The 17994-nt window shown below is 42.0% G+C and overlaps 1 protein-coding gene across 2 annotated transcripts; it reads left to right on the top strand.

The window, feature by feature from the left end:
• Positions 1 to 1901: 1901 nt before the first annotated feature.
• Positions 1902 to 8326, top strand: LOC144988244 (C-C chemokine receptor type 3-like). Of its 2 annotated transcripts, XM_078938416.1 has the most exons (3): positions 1902 to 3820; positions 3936 to 4121; positions 5825 to 8326. In XM_078938416.1, exons 1-3 carry the CDS (start codon positions 3810 to 3812, stop codon positions 6681 to 6683), a joined length of 1056 nt encoding a protein of 351 aa, XP_078794542.1. In that variant the 5' UTR covers positions 1902 to 3809; the 3' UTR covers positions 6684 to 8326. The 2 variants fall into 2 exon arrangements, with proteins under 2 accessions (XP_078794542.1, XP_078794541.1); XM_078938415.1 differs by having other exon boundaries at positions 1902 to 4121.
• The last annotated feature ends 9668 nt before the right edge of the window (positions 8327 to 17994 follow it).

Genomic DNA, 17994 nt, shown 5'->3' on the forward strand with positions numbered 1-17994 from the left:
AACCCTTGTGCTATCCTATGACCCCACCCTTACATTGAGGTGTTCTCCCTACCATGACAAAGGTGGATAAAGGTGGAAAGATTTCATGTAATCCATGGACACCAGTGAAGATCACAAATCATTGAAGAAAAAAGGTTCAGAGCACTGTCTAGTGGGTCTAGATCAGTGTTTTTCAACCTTTTCTGAGCCACGGCACACTTTAACCTTAAAAAAAATCCCGCGGCACACCAGCATCCAAAAATTTAAAAAAAAGGAGAAACTCATAGTCTGTATTGATCTACAGTCCCTGCACAATCTCACATGCATTTTTGAGATAATTGTTACAGAAAAAGCTGGAAACTGCAGCTGTTTTTTTCTAAAAGATGCAATAAAAGTTAAGTTAGAAGATTTAAAAACAGTTTGATGTGTGTTCGTTGGTTTCAAGACGTTTAACACCAGATCTCCTTTTGCGCTGTCACTCTCACAACCCAATGCATCATGGGAAATGTAGTGCATAAAACGGCCGAAGATCGGTTTTCGGAGCTTCATTGTTTTGTTCACTTGTTCCACGGTCTGATACCGGATTCTGTGCAAAGCTACACCGCTAAAGACGAGCTTTAGCTGGTATTTTTGTTAGAACTGAGCGACTTTACGAGCTAAATCGGGACAAGGCAGTGAAGACTTTAAGCACTTCTGATTGGTCAGACCGATGACATGTGATTAACCCCCCCAAGAATGATTGGTGGAGACAGTTAAAGGGACGGGACTTTTCCAAAATACAGCCGAAGGTGCAGCTGAATCAAGGTACTGTACCGTCATTCATATCAAAATGTCTTTAATAAAATAAAATAAACGCAAAGAAAAAGTATTTTACGATCTTTTATATTCCTAACTCCTCAGTGTTTTATCAGGGCCTGTTTGGATGAACAGAGAGCTAAAATCCTGGAGATGGGAAATGTTTTTAGATCAGTTAATGAGGGCAGTTTCCCACGGCACACTTGGCCATCTCCCACTGCACACTATAGTGTGCCGTGGCACACTGGTTGAAAAACACTGGTCTAGTGGGTCTAGATGACCCAACTCCCAATGTTAAAGTGCCTAGGACGGCACAAGGGTTAAAAAAGCACAGTTATAAATTTCAGTAACAGTTTGCAGTTTAGCCTGTTTACGTCCTTCCTTTTTTCATTTTGCTCTTTATTTCTGGGTCAGCCCAATATTGTCTGTTACATCCCTCCTTTTCTTTTTGGTATTTGTTAAATGTGAATACGTGAATGAAGAAAAAAAGATAAAAACCATCATTGTTTTGCAAAAACAAACAAATTCATAATTTGGTGAAATAAATCATAACTTTGAAAAACATACTTGAAAATGGAAATGATCTACTTCAAGCAATCAAAGCAAGAATAATGTATAAACAAGTCGACCAACAGAGGTTTATATCCACACAAAGATCAAACATAGGATAATTAGCCCTAAAAAATGATTGGAAAACTCACACATCTACTCAGTAATAAATTCAATTCTGAATGAAATATTTTTGCTTTATATAGACACGATGAAATTATTAACTATTAAACTGGTCACAATAAGTTTTATAGAATGGTAGAAAGGGAGTGGGAGGAACTTATATAATCCCACCCCTGCATATATTGGATATTATTGGATAATAAAAGCACAGAGGAATGTTTTAAAATATTTTCTTAATTGTTTTATTGCAAATTTGTCCTGTTAAAAAAATTAGAAAACACCCAGAAAAAGAAATGTGTGTGTGTGTGTGTGTGTGTATGTGTATATATATATATATATATATATATATATATATATATATATATATATATATATTAGGTGACAAATGACAATTTTAGGCATTTATGTTCTTTTTTTTAACAATGCTAACTTTTTTTGAAGAACCTTTTCTCCCGAAAGGATTCCCGTTCCATCCCTCAGACTCACGCCTCTAGCTGCTCCGCTTAGCCATTGACCTGTGACAAATGAGCAGCTCCAGCGGAGCATTTGGAGCCATGGGTCTTCCTCAAGTGCACCACAGTAAGGCGGTGGGGATGACTACTAAGTAATCCATCCTGTCTCAGTGTTTTATCCAGGTAGCCTCCAGCCAGAGGCAAGTGTCACTAACTACAAATTTTTGTTTACTGCTCTGTTTGAATCATCAAATTAAACAAGGCAATGAACTGGATGAGATCTAAACTATTTTGACATTCAGAAATTAAAAAAAGCTTATTCTGCATTTGGTTTCAAGTTATTTAAAGTCATAACAGTGTTGATTAATAATAAAGACAGTTTTAACACAAAATATCCAATTTTTATTGTACTTTATGAATTTTAACATGAAAAACTGAAAAAAAGAAACTCTTAAAATCCATGAACAGGAAGTTTTGTTATCAAAACTTCCTGCTCGCAAACCTCCTGTGTAGTCCAGTTAGTTCCTTTAACATCACACAGTTCAATTCTGCACAATTCACAGGGTCTTAGCCTATTGTGTTACTTTTACATGCATGTTGAGGTCTGAAGAAGACTGAAAAATGAACTCAAATTCAACCAACAATCTTAGATCAAGTCAGAACTCTTGCTTAATTGAGGAAAACTTTTTAAAAGGTGTGAAAAATGAAGAATGTTCAACCCTTTAACGATGGATTTGTTAGTTTCAGTGTTGACATTCTATTGATTATTGTAACTCTTAAACTGTGAATGCAATTGACGTAACTCCACCGGATTCTGAAGCAGAAAAAAGCTGCTTTGTGCTGATATGCATGACTTCACAGTAGTCAATTTGTAATGCTTAGAAACCGTTCTTTGTCTGGAGAAACAAACCTTAATTTATTGTTCTGTCCAATAAAATGTATGCCACAAGGCTGTGGTAAACCAAGGTTCAATCTGTTGAAACACTTCATTCATCGGACATTGACAAGATGAAACTACAATGCACCTTCTTCCCATCAACGCATTGCTTCTACGCATTAGCATCTCAGGCTTCGCAGCAGCTGGTGGAACCTGTCTACTTCACACATATGATCAGTTATCTTACCTCATTCTGTCTATTTGTACCAGACTTAATGCGCTATATAGTAAGAATTCTTTAAGTCTCAAAGCTGTCTTAAACTCTTTCATACCAATCCTATGGAACCCGATAGCATGGTGGATCTTCAGTTTTCAGAGAAGTTAGTTTGGAGTCAGAAAGTTGCATGTTACTACCGGTACTTACTTGAGGATGCCTGGATAGAAGGGGCAAAAATATAGTAAGGTTATATATTTGTGTTTATCTTTTGTTTTCCTTGTAAAAGAAAGTTTTTCACTAACAGAACATCTAATGTTGATACACTAGTACAGCAAGAAAAGAGATATAAGATTAAAGGAGCTTATAAATCTGTGTAAAAGCATTTACTGTAAATGATACAGTCATATAATCATCACAATAAAAAATGCTAATTTAGTTTGAAAATCTTAGGCCAGAATAGGTCTTGAGCTAGTTTTACATAACCGTTGATGCTGGTCTGTCCAGTTAGGGATCCAAGGTCCTTTGCTAGACCAAGCAGAAGCAGTTAGATGCTTTAGTGCTGTTAATACTTGACATCATCACCCTAGACATATTTCTGACAATGTGGGTAAGGCAGAACAACCCACAGCGAGTTACACTGACACCCTTACTCCTCACCCCCCCACACACAACTCACACACATGACTGTTCTGTTTGCAGAAGTTCCTCTACAGTAGGGACTTATACGGGAGTGACTTGTAATCTCTTTGTCAGACTGTGACCAACTTTCAGACTCAACAGCAGGCAGAAGTATCAAGAGGAAACTTTTCTGTTGGTGATGGCCGACTCGTAAGTACATAATCCCTGAAAGCTGCACTTTTTTGTAGGTTTTCCTTAAAAAAAGGTGTGCTTTCTTGCAACAATTTTGCACTGTTAACACAATGCATGCATTTTTTTGTGACAGATATATTTCAGAAAATGACACGATAAATTATAACAACTACGATTATACGGATTCACCGGAAGGCTCAAACCAACCATGTAGCTCACAGTCTTCAAATGATCTGGGAGCTCAGCTGTCTGTCCTCTACTACCTCATGTTCATCTTCAGTTTAGTAGGAAACAGCTTGGTCCTGGTCATCATCCATCGGTGAGTGTGCCAATAAATTCATGCTACAAAGCATTTTTTATTGTAACTGTGTAGAGTAGTTGCATATTAATTGTAAGATTGAGTGATTGAGCAGTGATAATCTCAATGTTTAATAACATAAAATTGTTTGAAAATCACAAGAGCAATGTCTTTGAAATAAAAAAGTTTCCCTAAAAGTTGGATTAAGAGTTCACCTGAAAATGGCAGCATATTTAGGTTCAGCAGAGATACACACTGGTATGTCACACGTACACACAAAAGTGTGCTGACTTTTTTCTGAAAAAACCTACAACATGTTATTAAAGACACAAGAGCAAAAACTTCAATTTTTTCTGGTGCGTGACAGAAGAGGTGCTAACATCCTTTTTTCATTCACTCATTTATTTATTTTCTTTTTTTGTAGTTGTTGTTTTTCAATTTTCAATTGTTTTTGTTCCCAAACAATTGTTTGCTTTTGGTGTGAACTTCATTACTTATTTCTGTATTTTGAAAAATAAATAAAAAAATTGTTGTTTCGTTTTTTAGATTTTTGCAGCTGTATTTATTTAATATTTATTTAATAAGAATCTCATTATTGATAAAAATTTTCATAATAATTTTAATATTATTTTTTGTAATTATTTAATATGAATGTGATTTGTGATGTCCTTTTTTGATGTTATATTATATAGATTATTTCTGAATGTCTTTTTTGCTGCCAGATAAATGAAATTTCCCCAGTGTGGGATTAATAAAGTCATCTATCTATCCCTAATTCATTTACATTCTGGTTGTTTTTTTATACCGTTTAAGATTTACTTTCAAGTCTAGAAAAGAATGTTTCACAAGATTCTAAGTTCCTAGAATAATTATAAAACAAAACAAAACAGCACTTAAATTTATTTAACTGTATAACACAAAATCAAGAAATATATTAAATATATTTAAAAACTTTTTTGTCCGTGGCTTCTTTGATTTTTTTTTTGTGTCCCCCCACCCCCAATGCACATTGTCAAACCCAATTATCTTTTAAGGAAAGTTGTTCTGGTAGGCAAATTAAAATCCTGTCAATCTGGCAGTTCCACTTTTGGCTGCATTTTTTTTGCCATGCAGAATCTTAAATATCTTAAATATAAATCAGAACCTCCATCAAGGGGTGATAGAATCAAACAGACTGCCTGCTGGTAGACAGGCATCGGTTGATGAGGGTTTGGTGCCAGTGGGCCCAAATGGCTTCCAGTAGGCAAAGAGGGATTTGTAATCCAGAAGTAGTTCAAAAGGAAAAAGCACCATAACACTTGTGGTCCCAAAGTAGTAGATTTGTGAGGAATGTCAAAGTCAGGGGTAGACAGTGGTCAGGAACTTGACGAGGCAGGTCAAGATGGGTGTGCTCAGGATCATAAAATGGCAGTTTTTATATAACAGTCATGGCATGGCAACTCAAAGGTCAACAACGGAACTAGTCTTTGCATAAATGAAACCCTGGACGACTAGAAACTGCTTTTATCTTGAAGTGAAAAAAGTATCTGACTGCAAAGGTGTGCGGCATGTTCTTTGATTAGATGATGACAGGTAGAGGAACGTGAGAAAGAGTGGGCTTGTTTCCCAACTAATTCTGTGTGTCATTTTAGGTCTGACCTGTCAAACTCTGTCAAAATGTTTGCTTTTAACTTCCATTTAGACATTTCATTTACTAAACGTTTCTATATCGGTCTTTTATCCAGGTTTGAGAGGCTAACCACGGTGACCAACATCCTACTGCTGAACCTGGTCATCTCCTCCCTCATTTTCATAAGCAGCCTTCCTTTCATAGCAGCTTATTTAAAGCTCAAAAAATGGATTTTTGGCAGTGCAATGTGCAAGATCATGGGAAGTGTCTACTATCTGGGTCTCTACACTTCTGTCCTCTTTTTGACTCTTCTGACCTTTGACAGACACCTTGCTGTTGTGTATCCTTTGAATGCATCACACATAAGGAATAGAAAATATGCGTTTTTCTCCTGTGCTGTGGTCTGGATTGTCAGTGCTGTGGCTTGCATCATACCAATGATCACCCACAACACCGTTAATTCAGTGGGAACTACACTCTGTGAACAGGACTACGGCAACATTCCTTCAGCCATTGGGATGAAACTGAGAACAACTTGGTTTTACCTTCAGCTAATTATGTTCCTTATCTTTCCTGTCATTGTTATTCTGTATTGTTACTTTCGAATTGCTATTACTGTTATGTCGTCCAAAATAGTCTCCAAATTCAAGACAGTCCGACTGATACTTGTTATTGTGCTGCTGTTTTTTATGTCCTGGGCCCCTTTCAGTATCTTGGAGCTGATGGAGGATGGAACCACCAATTGTGTTCAAAAACAGAGAATTGAATATGGGATCGTAGTCAGTCGCAACCTGGCATATTTTTACTTCTGCATCAGTCCCTTCTTTTACACTTTTGTTGGGAGGAAATTCCAGAACTACTTTAGACAGCTGCTGGTAAAACGCTTCCCAGCTTTAAAGAAATACATCTCTGTTAATGAAGTCAGCAGAACCAATTTATCAACTAAAAGTACAAAAAGGAGCTTAAGAGAGTGAACTCATATAATAAATAAGTTCCCCTTTAAAAAAAAAAAGGGGGAAGACCAATATTGGACAATTGACTTACAAAAAGCAATTTTTAGGTAAAAAGTTTTTAGTAATTGAGATTTTTGAACAGGCTCAAGGTATTGAGGCTTTAAAACCATTCAAGAATTAACCTCCTTTAGCCCTCAGCCTGCTTTTGCAGTACTGCTCAGAGGGGTTACCAGATTCTTTGGCTTGGATTCCCCAATTGTCTCCCAACACTGATCCAATTCTTAGATGGCAATTTGTTCTTGTACCAATACAGCTTTTCTGACTCTGATAGTAAAAGCTTGAAGATGTTAGAAGATTTATGTAGTTTTAATTCCCACTAAGATCATCTTTTGATCAATTTTTAAAGTGTTCCCCAGCGGTCTTTCAGTTATGATCATGGTGATTTTTTAAGAAAAGCCTGTCGTTTTCAAGGACAGTTCCTGCAGAGCAGCAGTAAGTTCATTAGAGAATTGTCTTAAGAGTTGTGGGCAGGACTGTTGGCATATAGTAAGCTAGTCGCTCACAAGTGAATGCATCAGAATGGAGCAAATTAGGGAGCTTGTGGCCTGCTGACTGTAGCACTAATGTCGCTGCTACAGGCTTTTTCAAACAGCATTTTTTCACCTGCTCCTGACTCAAATAAAGAAATACTTAAAAACACAATTACGTTTACATTTCTTTATATCTGTCCTTCATCAAAGAGAAATGCCCCAAGAACATGTTAAGAAACAAAACAAAACATGATTTTCACTGGAGTGGGTCTTTAAGTATATTGGTTCCACAACAATCTGCAGATCTTTTCATCTCAAATAGGGCCGTAATAATCAAGAAAAGCCCTAAACATAAATACTTGCAGTAATACATTGTTTGTGTTTGTTTGAATTTAAAATGTATCCATAGTCTTTTACAGGCAAAAAGATTATTTCTTCATTTATTTATTAGCTTTTTCTCTTCTCTCCTCTTAATGCATATTAACAAATTTATTGAATATGTATGAACCTTTGAAGTATTTAAGTAGAGTAGTTTGTTTTCAGTTGTTGAATTTACAGACAATAAGAAACAGCTGTGACCCTTGTGCTATCCTAGGCAGGTTAACATTGGGAGTTGGGTCATCTAGACCCACTAGACAGTGCTCTGAACCTTTTTTCTTCAATGATTTGTGATCTTCACTGGTGTCCATGGATTACATGAAATCTTTCCACCTTTATCCACCTTTGTCATGGTAGGGAGAACACGCTAATGTAAGGGTGGGGTCATCTAAGATAGCACCAGGGTTAAAATGTCTCAAATCATCGTTCACTTTAAAAATGTATAAACTATGTTTTAGATCTTTTATCCTGTTTTTTTATTTTTTTTTTTATTTTAATAAACATACCAACGCTCTTTTATGGCAACTTGTCCCTTTATTGATTGACATTTGCTGGCTTGAGTCATAAAATATTTTCCAAGCATTAAAGAAGTCAGGATCTGTGGGTGTGAATGGAGGTCTATTTTCTTCTAAAGCAGGGGTCTTGAACTGTCATGACTAGCGAAACGGTGGCAGACCCAGATGCTGGAACCCGGAAGGAAACTCGGCAGACGAGGAAGGTGAGTAGTAATAGATTTAATGATTTTAGGACAGCGTTCCAGGTGAGGATGCAGCGAGGATGGTTGGAGGTACTTGGCGACGAACACCGTGTTCCCAGGTTGATGTCCAGAAGTGTGACGAAGGGATAGGTGAGAAGGTGAGTCAGAGTCCAGAACGTGACAGGTGAGGTCGGGATCATAGGTGGGCAAAGACAAGGCAAGATTAGGCGTGGAATAATAAGCAAGGGCAAGAATAGCGAACAGAGCCAGAGGATGCACCGTGGAGTACAACGAACTAGCGTCGAGTACAGGTCCTGGTTCTCCTTAAGAGTCCACCGGTTGATGAGGATGAAGAGGCGCAGCTGGTGTCCTCAGGTGAACCTGATGAGGAGGAGGGGCCAGCTGGTGGTACCGTGACAGTACCCCCCCCCCCCCAACGACCCCCTCCAGGCGGGCCAGGACGCCGATCGGGATGCGCCCGAAAAAAGTCGTCGATCAGGGAGCGGTCCAGGATGAAGGAGCGGGGAATCCACGACAGTTCCTGAGGACCGTACCCTTCCCAGTCGACGAGGTACTGGAACCCACGACCCCGGCGCTGCACATCCAGAACATGGCTGACGGTAAAAGCCGGGGCTCCATCGTTGAGCCGGGCGGGTGGAGGGAAAGCGGAAGGCGGGCAAGGGGGATTTTGGCGGACAGGTTTGATTTGAGACACATGGAAGGTAGGATGAATCTGAAGGACACCCGGTAACTTAAGGCGGACACAGGTGGGGTTGGCGATCCGTTCCATGGCGAATGGACCAATAAAACGAGGAGCCAACTTACGGGTCGTGGAGGGGAATGTTCCTGGAAGACAGCCACACTTGCTGTCCCGGTTCGTAACAAGGGCTCTCGGCACGGTGACGGTCAGCGATCTGGTGGCTACCCTCCTTAGTCCGGAGAAGAGCTGCCCGAGCCTGGCGCCAAACCTCCTGGCAACGCTGCAGATGGAGTTGGACGGAGGGCACCTCCAGATCGAGCTCCTGGGAAGGGAATAAGGGGGGAGAGTAACCCAATGAGGCCTCAAATGGTGACATACCCGTAGCAGTGGACGGGTGATTGTTGTGGGCATATTCTACCCATACGAGGTAGTCGGACCAATCCTCCTGGTTTTGTGCCGCAAAGCAGCGCAGGGCCGCCTCCAACTCTTGATTAGCTCTTTCAGCCTGGCCATTAGATTGCGGGTGGTAACCAGAAGTAAGGCTGGTGGAGGCCCCAAGGGCGGAACAGAAAGCCTTCCACACCTGTGAAGTAAATTGCGGACCTCGGTCAGACACAATGTCAGAGGGGATGCCATGGTGACGGAAGACGAGATTAACAAGGGTGTTGGCAGTTTCAGAGGCCGTAGGCAATTGGGGCAATGGGATGAATTGAGCGGCCTTAAGGCCCGTACACACCGGGACGAATATTCGCCAGGCGTTATTCGCCAGCGTTTTTCGCCACGTTTTTGTGTTCACACCCAGGCGATTTTCGCTGACGGTGAGCCGAGCGAACATGCAATTTCATTCCCTGACATTAGATGGCGCTTAATGTAAACAGAAATACTCCTGTACACAAGGTGGCGCTGCGCAACTTTACGATTCTTAAAGTCGCTTTTCACTCAGAAGAAGAGAGAAGGTATTTACGCGCTTGTCAGAATAATACAAAGAAAACATGAATATTTCAAGCATCAGTAGCTCCAACTGGTACTTGGTAAGGGGATATTTTAGAATGTCCGTCATTATTTCTTTGCGGCAGTGTAGACGCTACTTGGCGTCTATCTTCTTCGCTGGTATGTGTGCTCAGCAAGGCAGTTTTGTGTTTGAGCGCCCCCAAGTTGTGTTTTACTGTAACTTCAGAAGCTCCAGACACGTGTGCAAAAGCGCCATTCTCATTGGTCGAATAGATTTCGACGCGTCGAAAAAAAAAAACGAACCCGAGGCGTTTGTTTTTTTTGACGCTTTGGCGCGTGGCGTTTTTTCGCGTCGGTGTGCACACTCTCATTGGTGCCCTTTGTTTAGTCACGAGGCGTTAAACGTCGGCGAAAATCGCCGGCGAAATTCGTCCCGGTGTGAACAGGCCTTTAGAGAAACGATCAATGACTGGTTACGAAGTCCAACGCGATGTGGGACCAGGGTCGACCGGGCGTGGATAGAGGGTGTAGATAGCCGGCAGGTGGAGAGTTGGAGGACTTGGCCCTGGCGCAGGTGGTACAAGCAGCGATATACTGACGCACATCCTCATCCATGGAGGGCCAGTAGAACCGACGTTTTAGCAGCATGTCCGACGAACACCCCCATGGCAGGCGATCTTGGAGCAGTGCCCCCAGGTGATGACATCAGATCGGAGTCTGTGGGGAACAAACAGGGTGCCAGGGGGACAGGTAACAGAGTCGGGCTTCTCACCTTGGCACTGCAGTAACCTTGTTTCAACATCCCACGAAGAGAGAGTCAGGAAGGATAGGGGAAGCGCAGTCTTCGGTGTTGTACTTTCTAGACAGAGCGTCAGGTTTTCCGTTCTTGCTGCCCGGGCGATAGGTGATAGTAAACTGGAACCTGTCAAAGAACAAACACCATCGGGCCTGTCTGGAATTCTACCTTTTGGCAGAGCGTAGATCCACACGATAAACGGTTTTTCAGCCCCCTCCAACCAATGCCTCCATTCTTCCAAAGCCAGCTTGATGGCAAGGAGCTCACGATTGCCAACGTCATAGTTTTGCTCTGTGGGGCTGAGTTTTCTGGAAAAGAAGGCACATGGTTTAAGTTTGTCAGATGGAGATTCCCGCTGGGACAACACAGCCCTCACCCCTGAGTCTGAGGCGTCGACCTCTACGACAAATTGCTTGTGGATATCGGGCTGAATGAGAATGGGTGCAGTAGTGAATAGTTCCTTAAGTTTCCTGAAGGCAGTGTCAGCGGCGGTGTTCCAGACATAGGGGACCTTGAAGGAGGTGAGTTGGGTGAGTTGGGTGAGTTGTGCGGCGATACCGCTGTAATTATGGAGGATAGAAGTTGGCAAACCCCAGGAACTGTTGTAACTTTTTGCGGGACTCAGGAATGCTCCAATCAGAGACTGCTTGGAGTTTCAAAGGGTCTGGCCTGATCTTGCCAGCCTCAAGAATGTACCCAAGGAAAGAAACAGAACTGGCATGGAATTCACACTTTTCGGCTTTCACATAGAGTTTGTTCTCTAATAACCGTTCTAGGGCGAGCCTGACGTGGTGACGGTGTTCTGTGGGGTTACTGGAGTAGACGAGTATATCGTCTAAGTAGATAAACACGAAGCGATTGAGGAAGTCGCGCAAAACGTCGTTAAGAAGACGTTGAAAAATAGCTGGGGCGTTAGTGAGGCCGAAGGGCATGACTAGATACTCGTAATGCCCGAGGGGGGTATTAAAGGCCGTTTTCCATTCGTCCCCCTCCCGGACTCTGACTAGGTGGTAGGCATTACGAAGGTCTAATTTAGTGAATATGGTGGCTTCCTGGATGGAATCGAAGACTGAGTTAATGAGAGGGAGAGAGTATTTATCCTTAACTGTTATCTGATTTAGCTCCCAGTAATCAATACAAGGCCTGAGAGACTTATCTTGCTTTTCGACGAAAAAGAACCCTGCGCCGACAGGGGAGGAGGAAGGCCGAATTTGCCCGAGTGCTACAGCTTCCTGAATATAACTCTCCATTGAGAGCTTCTCAGGACCAGATAGATTGAAAAGTTTCCCTTTAGGAAGGGAAACACCATTGAGAAGCTCAATGGCACAATCATAGGGCCTGTGAGGGCCTGTGAGGGGGTAGCGCACAAGAACTCAATTTTAAAGAGGTTCAGTTACAAATAATTTCTTGAAGTTAAGGTCAGGAAAAGAAATTATGTGTAACTATTCAGTGTGATATATTTTTAAGTAGCTGATGATTTGTGGCACATCTGCATGTAATTAGGGCCCGAGCACGGAGTGCAAGGACCCTATTGTAATTCGAATGTTTATTAGGGCCCGAGCACGGAGTGCAAGGACCCTATTGTATCTGTTAGGTTTATTAGGGCCCGAGCACGGAGTGCAAGGACCCTATTGTATCTGTTAGGTTTATTATTATTATTATTATTATTATTTTTCTTCTGCCGGAAGAATCGCATTTTTGAGGCCTTTAACATACCCCAAAACTCACCAAATTTGGCACACACATCAGGAGTCGCGAAAAATTTCGTATTTTATGGGAAATTGGCATGGGTGCGCAAAAATGGCTCGACAGCGCCACCTACAGTGACTTTTGTCCCGACGCCCCGCATACGCTTTAACGTACAAGCTTGATTTTTACAGGGCATGTTCTTCAGATGGAGACCTACAAAAAAGTCTGAAAGGACCCACCTGTCACTCGCACAGGAAGTCTGATATATTGAGGTCAATATGTCATTTTTGCTCTATTTTGGACATTTGCAGGCCTCCTTCTAGAACGAACTCCTCCTAGAGATTTGTGAATAATGACTCCAAACTTTGGTTTTGTAAACTAAACACATGTCCGATGTTAAATTGCAAAGCTTTTAAGTTTTTACAGAAGTTTGTGGTCGTGGCGGCGCGTAGAAATTTGACGTTGTTTCGAAAACACGCCATGAAAAGAAAAATGGCCATAACTCAGCCATGCATATTCCAATCTGATCCAAAATTGATATGCATGATTGTAGTCTGACTCTGAACACATCTGCAGTGAAAGAATCCAGAAAAAGTGTAGCGCCACCTGCTGGCAAGATGAAATGACATGTTTTACTTGGAGCATCACTGCTCTGAGTAGGATGAGCCGACACACCTGAAAATGACATCCACCTGTTGAAAAGCCATTGAAGTTTACTCTGACAAAAAACCATAACTTTCAATGCGGGGGTGTGGTCGTGACAGAGCGGCAAAGTTGGGCATCTCGCCATGCACACAAAAGTTGCTCTCACGTGCACATTCCTTGTCCAATCTCACTGAAATTCAATGGATATGATGAAGCTTCTATTCTGAACCCATGGATATGACAATCTTGGACGAGCTCTATAGCGCCACCTAGTTATTGCATTGGGCACATTCTGCCCTGTATTTTCTCTTTGCTTTGTCCGATGTGCATGAAATTAAAACTGGAGATACTCAGAAGGGTCCTCTCTCATAATCTGAAGTTTCATCGGTGTACACCTGACGGTGCCTGCGTAACAGGAAGTGGTCGATTATGTGCACCCAAATAATAGAAATTTATTATAAATCAGCCGTTTGTCTCAGGAAGCTGAGATTTCAGAATTAGATGCCTTTAATAACCTCCAGCTTTGATATGTAACACTATAGGGTCTACGAGAAACTTCATCACTTGATTTTCTTAATGAAATTTTGGACTGAACAAAGATTTTTAGCATAAATTCTGTTTAGGTTATCAGCACCAAGAATTCAACTTTCATAGGCATTTATGTGCTACTGCTTCCTAAAAAAATTCAGAATGATTGAACTTACAGGTGACATCTTAGAGAGCATTACATCCAAAAAGGTCCGAAAACGTCTTTTTAGGCAAAACTGCAAACACCTATTTTTTTGCATAACTTATCTTTCAAATATCAGCACAAAAAAATTAAAAACGGTAGGGATCTGTGTTTGCTGCCTTCCATATTTTTTTCAGACTTAAAAGTGTAACAGATGATTTATAAAAAATCCTTTTCATCCAAAAACCTGTGTTAAATCTGTCTAGACTCCAAACAAACATTTTTTTTATGGTAACTTATGTTTCAACAATCGACACCAATTTTCACAGACCTAAAGCTGAACATGTCCCATAGCTCCCTGAATATTTTCATAGATATAAAATGAACTGGTCATTCTAACATCTGGCATTCTAACATCTAACATCTTACATGTCAAAGCCTCTCTCAGCCTGGCTCTGCTGAAGGAGTCGTGTTACAACCCCGCCCCCTCCTGCTGGGACCCCTGCTATGTAAATTAGCAAGCAGTGAACAGAGAGATGAGGAGTAAGAATGGTCATTACTCAGGCATGCATAATCCAAAGACAGCCAGTTAAACACTGAAAGACATATTTTTTCGGTATGTCTTTCATACATCTTTAGTATTAAAAACTCTCCAAGATGAATGTGCCTGACTCCACCTGCAGGTGGATCACAGACTTCCTGACGGACAGACAGCAGTATGTGAGGCTGGGGAAGCTCGTCTCAGATACTCGGACCACAAGCACCGGATCCCCCCAGGGCTGTGTCCTTTCACCCCTGTTACTCTCCCTGTACACAAACAGCTGCACAGCTGGTCACCTGTCTGTCAAACTCCTGAAGTTTGCTGACGACACCACACTCATCGGCCTCATCTCTGACGGAGATGAGTCGGCCTACAGGAGTGAAATAGCCAGGCTGGTGTCATAGTGCAGCGCTAACAACCTGGAGCTTAATGCTCTGAAGACAGTGGAGATGACAGTGGACTTCAGGAAGGCCCCAGCCCCCCTCCCCCCTGTCATCCTCTGTGACTCCCCGGTGACCTCTGTGGAGTCCTTCTGCTTCCTGGGAACCATCATCAGCCAGGACCTCAAGTGGGAGCAGAACATCAGCTCCATCACTAAGAAGGTCCAGCAGAGGACGTACTTCCTGAGGCAGCTGAAGAAGTTTCACCTCCCTGAAAAGATGCTGGTAGACTTTTACACCGCCATCATCGAATCCACCCTCACGTCCTCCATCACAGTCTGGTTCGCTGCGGCCACGGCCAGAGACAAGGCCAAGCTGCAACGCGTCATCCACTCAGCAGAGAAGGTGATCGGCTGCCACCTCCCGTCTCTCCAGGAGCTGCACATCTCCAGGACCTGGAGGCGGGCAGCCAGGATTGTAGCCAACCCCTCTCATCCAGGACATAATCTCTTTCGGCCCCTCCCTTCTGGCAAGAGGCTCCGGTCCATCAGGACCAGGACCTCGCGCCACAAGAACAGCTTCTTCCCCACTGCAGCCAGCCTGCTGAACAGAACCCCAACTCCCCCAGGTGACCCCCCCTCCCCCCCCGCCCACCAAAGGACTGTCGGTGCCACTTACAGGCCCCACCATCCCAGCCCATCTGTGCTCCCACTTTAATTCACCTTACTCTACTGTATATAGTGTGTTGTTGTTGTTAACTTAATTTTTAACTTATTCTTAATTGCACTATACACCAAGTCAAATTCCTCGTTTTGTAAAGTGCGCTCTATTGAACCTGGCAATAAAACTTTTTCTGATTCCTGATTCTGATTCTGATTCTATTAATCATTGTTTTTTATTCATTCAAAATGCAATTAAATCAATATTTTATCTTTTTTCTTTTCCTTTTTCTTTTTTTTTTATCTCTTATATCCTTTTTTATAATCAATGTTTGAACTTCTTTTCCTTTCTATTGTCATGGTTTCAGTTTGTTGTTTTTTTTTTTCGCTTTAGTTCTTGTTCTGTCTTGTTTGGTTCTGTTTCCTGTTTTATTTTGAAAGGTTTCCTGTCTTGTCATGTTTCTTGAGTTTTACTTCCTTTGGTCCCCATCTGCCCTAATCGTGTTCACCTGTGTCTTGTCTGCCCTGTCTGTATATAAGTCTTGTCTCTGCCTTCCTCCTGTGCTGGTCCATTAACTTCTGCTCATGTTGATCACGTCTTCTTGTCTGGCGTCCATGTCCCTTGCCATGCCACAGTAAGTTTTTGTTTTTAGTTTTGTCATCCTGCTCTGCAGCGCTTTTTGTTAGTTAAATAAACCCACTTGCCCTGAACCCGTTTGCCTCCCGTCTCTGCGCCTGGGTCCTACCTGCTCTCGAGCCTCCCCCCCACACGACATCTATACATCCAATGAAATTAAACTACAAATCAACAAACACAACTGATATCAAATGTCTCTAAAAAATGATGTGTATATTTGCAGAACCTTAAAAACACCAAAAAAATAACAAATGCTTCCCAATTAAAGCACAAAAAATGGAACACAAAATGTAAAACCAAAGTTAGAAATTGCAATTTGAAAAAGATACTTTTTTCAGCAGCTTTTCAAAATCAATCACCAATTCTACACTTCTGTGGATGAAACAAAGAACTCCAGAACAATGAAGCCATTTCTCTAAGTCTCTCTCACCTTCAGTTTTAAACAAGGTCTGTGAAAATCCACCATACATTGGTCACATGAACTCAGAGACCTGCTAAAAGTGCACAATTGTAAAAGCTCTTTTATATAGACAACTGTTTGTTTGCTTAGAGCTCTAAATATAAAAAAAATGCTTTTCTATCACCTAGACACAGATGGAGAACCATATCAACTGGATTAATAACAGGGTGGCATGTTTAGACAACATGAAGCTGTCCATCACATTTTTGACCTAAACATGTAAACACATCCTTGGCTCTGCGGTTAGGAAATGGTATTTGGGAATCTCTTTATACCAGGAGCCAGCCTGGCCATTGGAACATCGCCACAGTGCCCATCCAGACTGGGACAGCAACGGGGTCCACTTCAGAGCCGTGAGCTGCTGTGTTTAACTCCAGCTGTCCCAGCAAGGTAGACAACTGCAGCAACATCCACTGACCAAGCTGACAAGCCCTGGCAGAAAAGATCCCCACAAGAAAAACACTGGCTCAGGCAGGCTGGTCAAAAAAAAATAGTTTTGCCATTGTCTTGCAGCTCGCAGATCAAGTGGTTTAGTTTTCCAGTAATGTCAGTCAAGAATGCAAGTTCAGATTCACAATGTTCATATTCACCATATTCAACAGACATCTCCTCCAATAGCACCTTAAAAATCCTGTGCTGTTTTGCTTTGCAGCTGAGGTTGTTTACGATTTTCAGAATAAGAGTCATTATATGTCCAGAGCCAATCACTTCTGCACATAAGGCCTGCTGGTGAATGACGCAGCAGTAATGCAGACATTTTGGAAAGTCTGGGTCAGCTTTACAGTGAGTGATGAAACCTGTTTGTCTATTGATCATAGCAGGAGTCCCATCTGCAGTCACTGCTACCAGCTTTTCTAATTGTACCTTTTTCTGCACAAAAACTCCTTCACCGTGTTATACATTTCAACTCCTCTTGTAGTTGTCTGTTAGGGCAGATGTGTCAGGAGTTCTTCTCTTGTGGAAACCAAAAGCTATGCTGTACTGTTGCCGCCCACAGACTCATCACACTGGACGTTAACCACCTGCACTTTGCAAGATCCCGGTCCAGCTAATTGGCCAAATTATCAGACATAGCTGACACTCATCTAGACATTGTAGTGGAAATTGAATGAGTTCTATTGTTCTCATCCTTAGGGACAGTGATAGCAATTATCATCATTGCTTGAATTTTTTTCATGCTATATGCAAAAGTCTTTGTCCCTTAAGGCAACAGATTACAGCCCCCCCCCCCCCCCCCCCCCCCCCCCCAGGCTGCTGTCGTATTAACAATAGCTTGGAGCTCCAGAATGGACAAGAAAAAACGACGAGAATGGCTCGAGCGGGGCGGTCGCTCGTGCCAGGCGGTCGCACGTGCTCGGGCCCGCTAAATGCTACTTGTAGCTTTAATTATTATTATTTTTCTTCCGCCGGAAGAATCGCATTTTTGAGGCCTTTAACATACCCCAAAACTCACCAAATTTGGCACACACATCAGGAGTCGCGAAAAATTTCATATTTTATGAGAAATTGGCATGGGCGCGCAAAAACGGCTCGACAGCGCCACCTACAATGACTTTTGTCCCGACGCCCCGCATACGCTTTAACGTACAAGCTTGATTT

Source organism: Oryzias latipes, chromosome 20 (genome assembly GCF_053564925.1).
Source record: "Oryzias latipes strain Hd-rR chromosome 20, Olatipes_Hd-rR_3.1".
NCBI lineage: Eukaryota > Metazoa > Chordata > Actinopteri > Beloniformes > Adrianichthyidae > Oryzias > Oryzias latipes.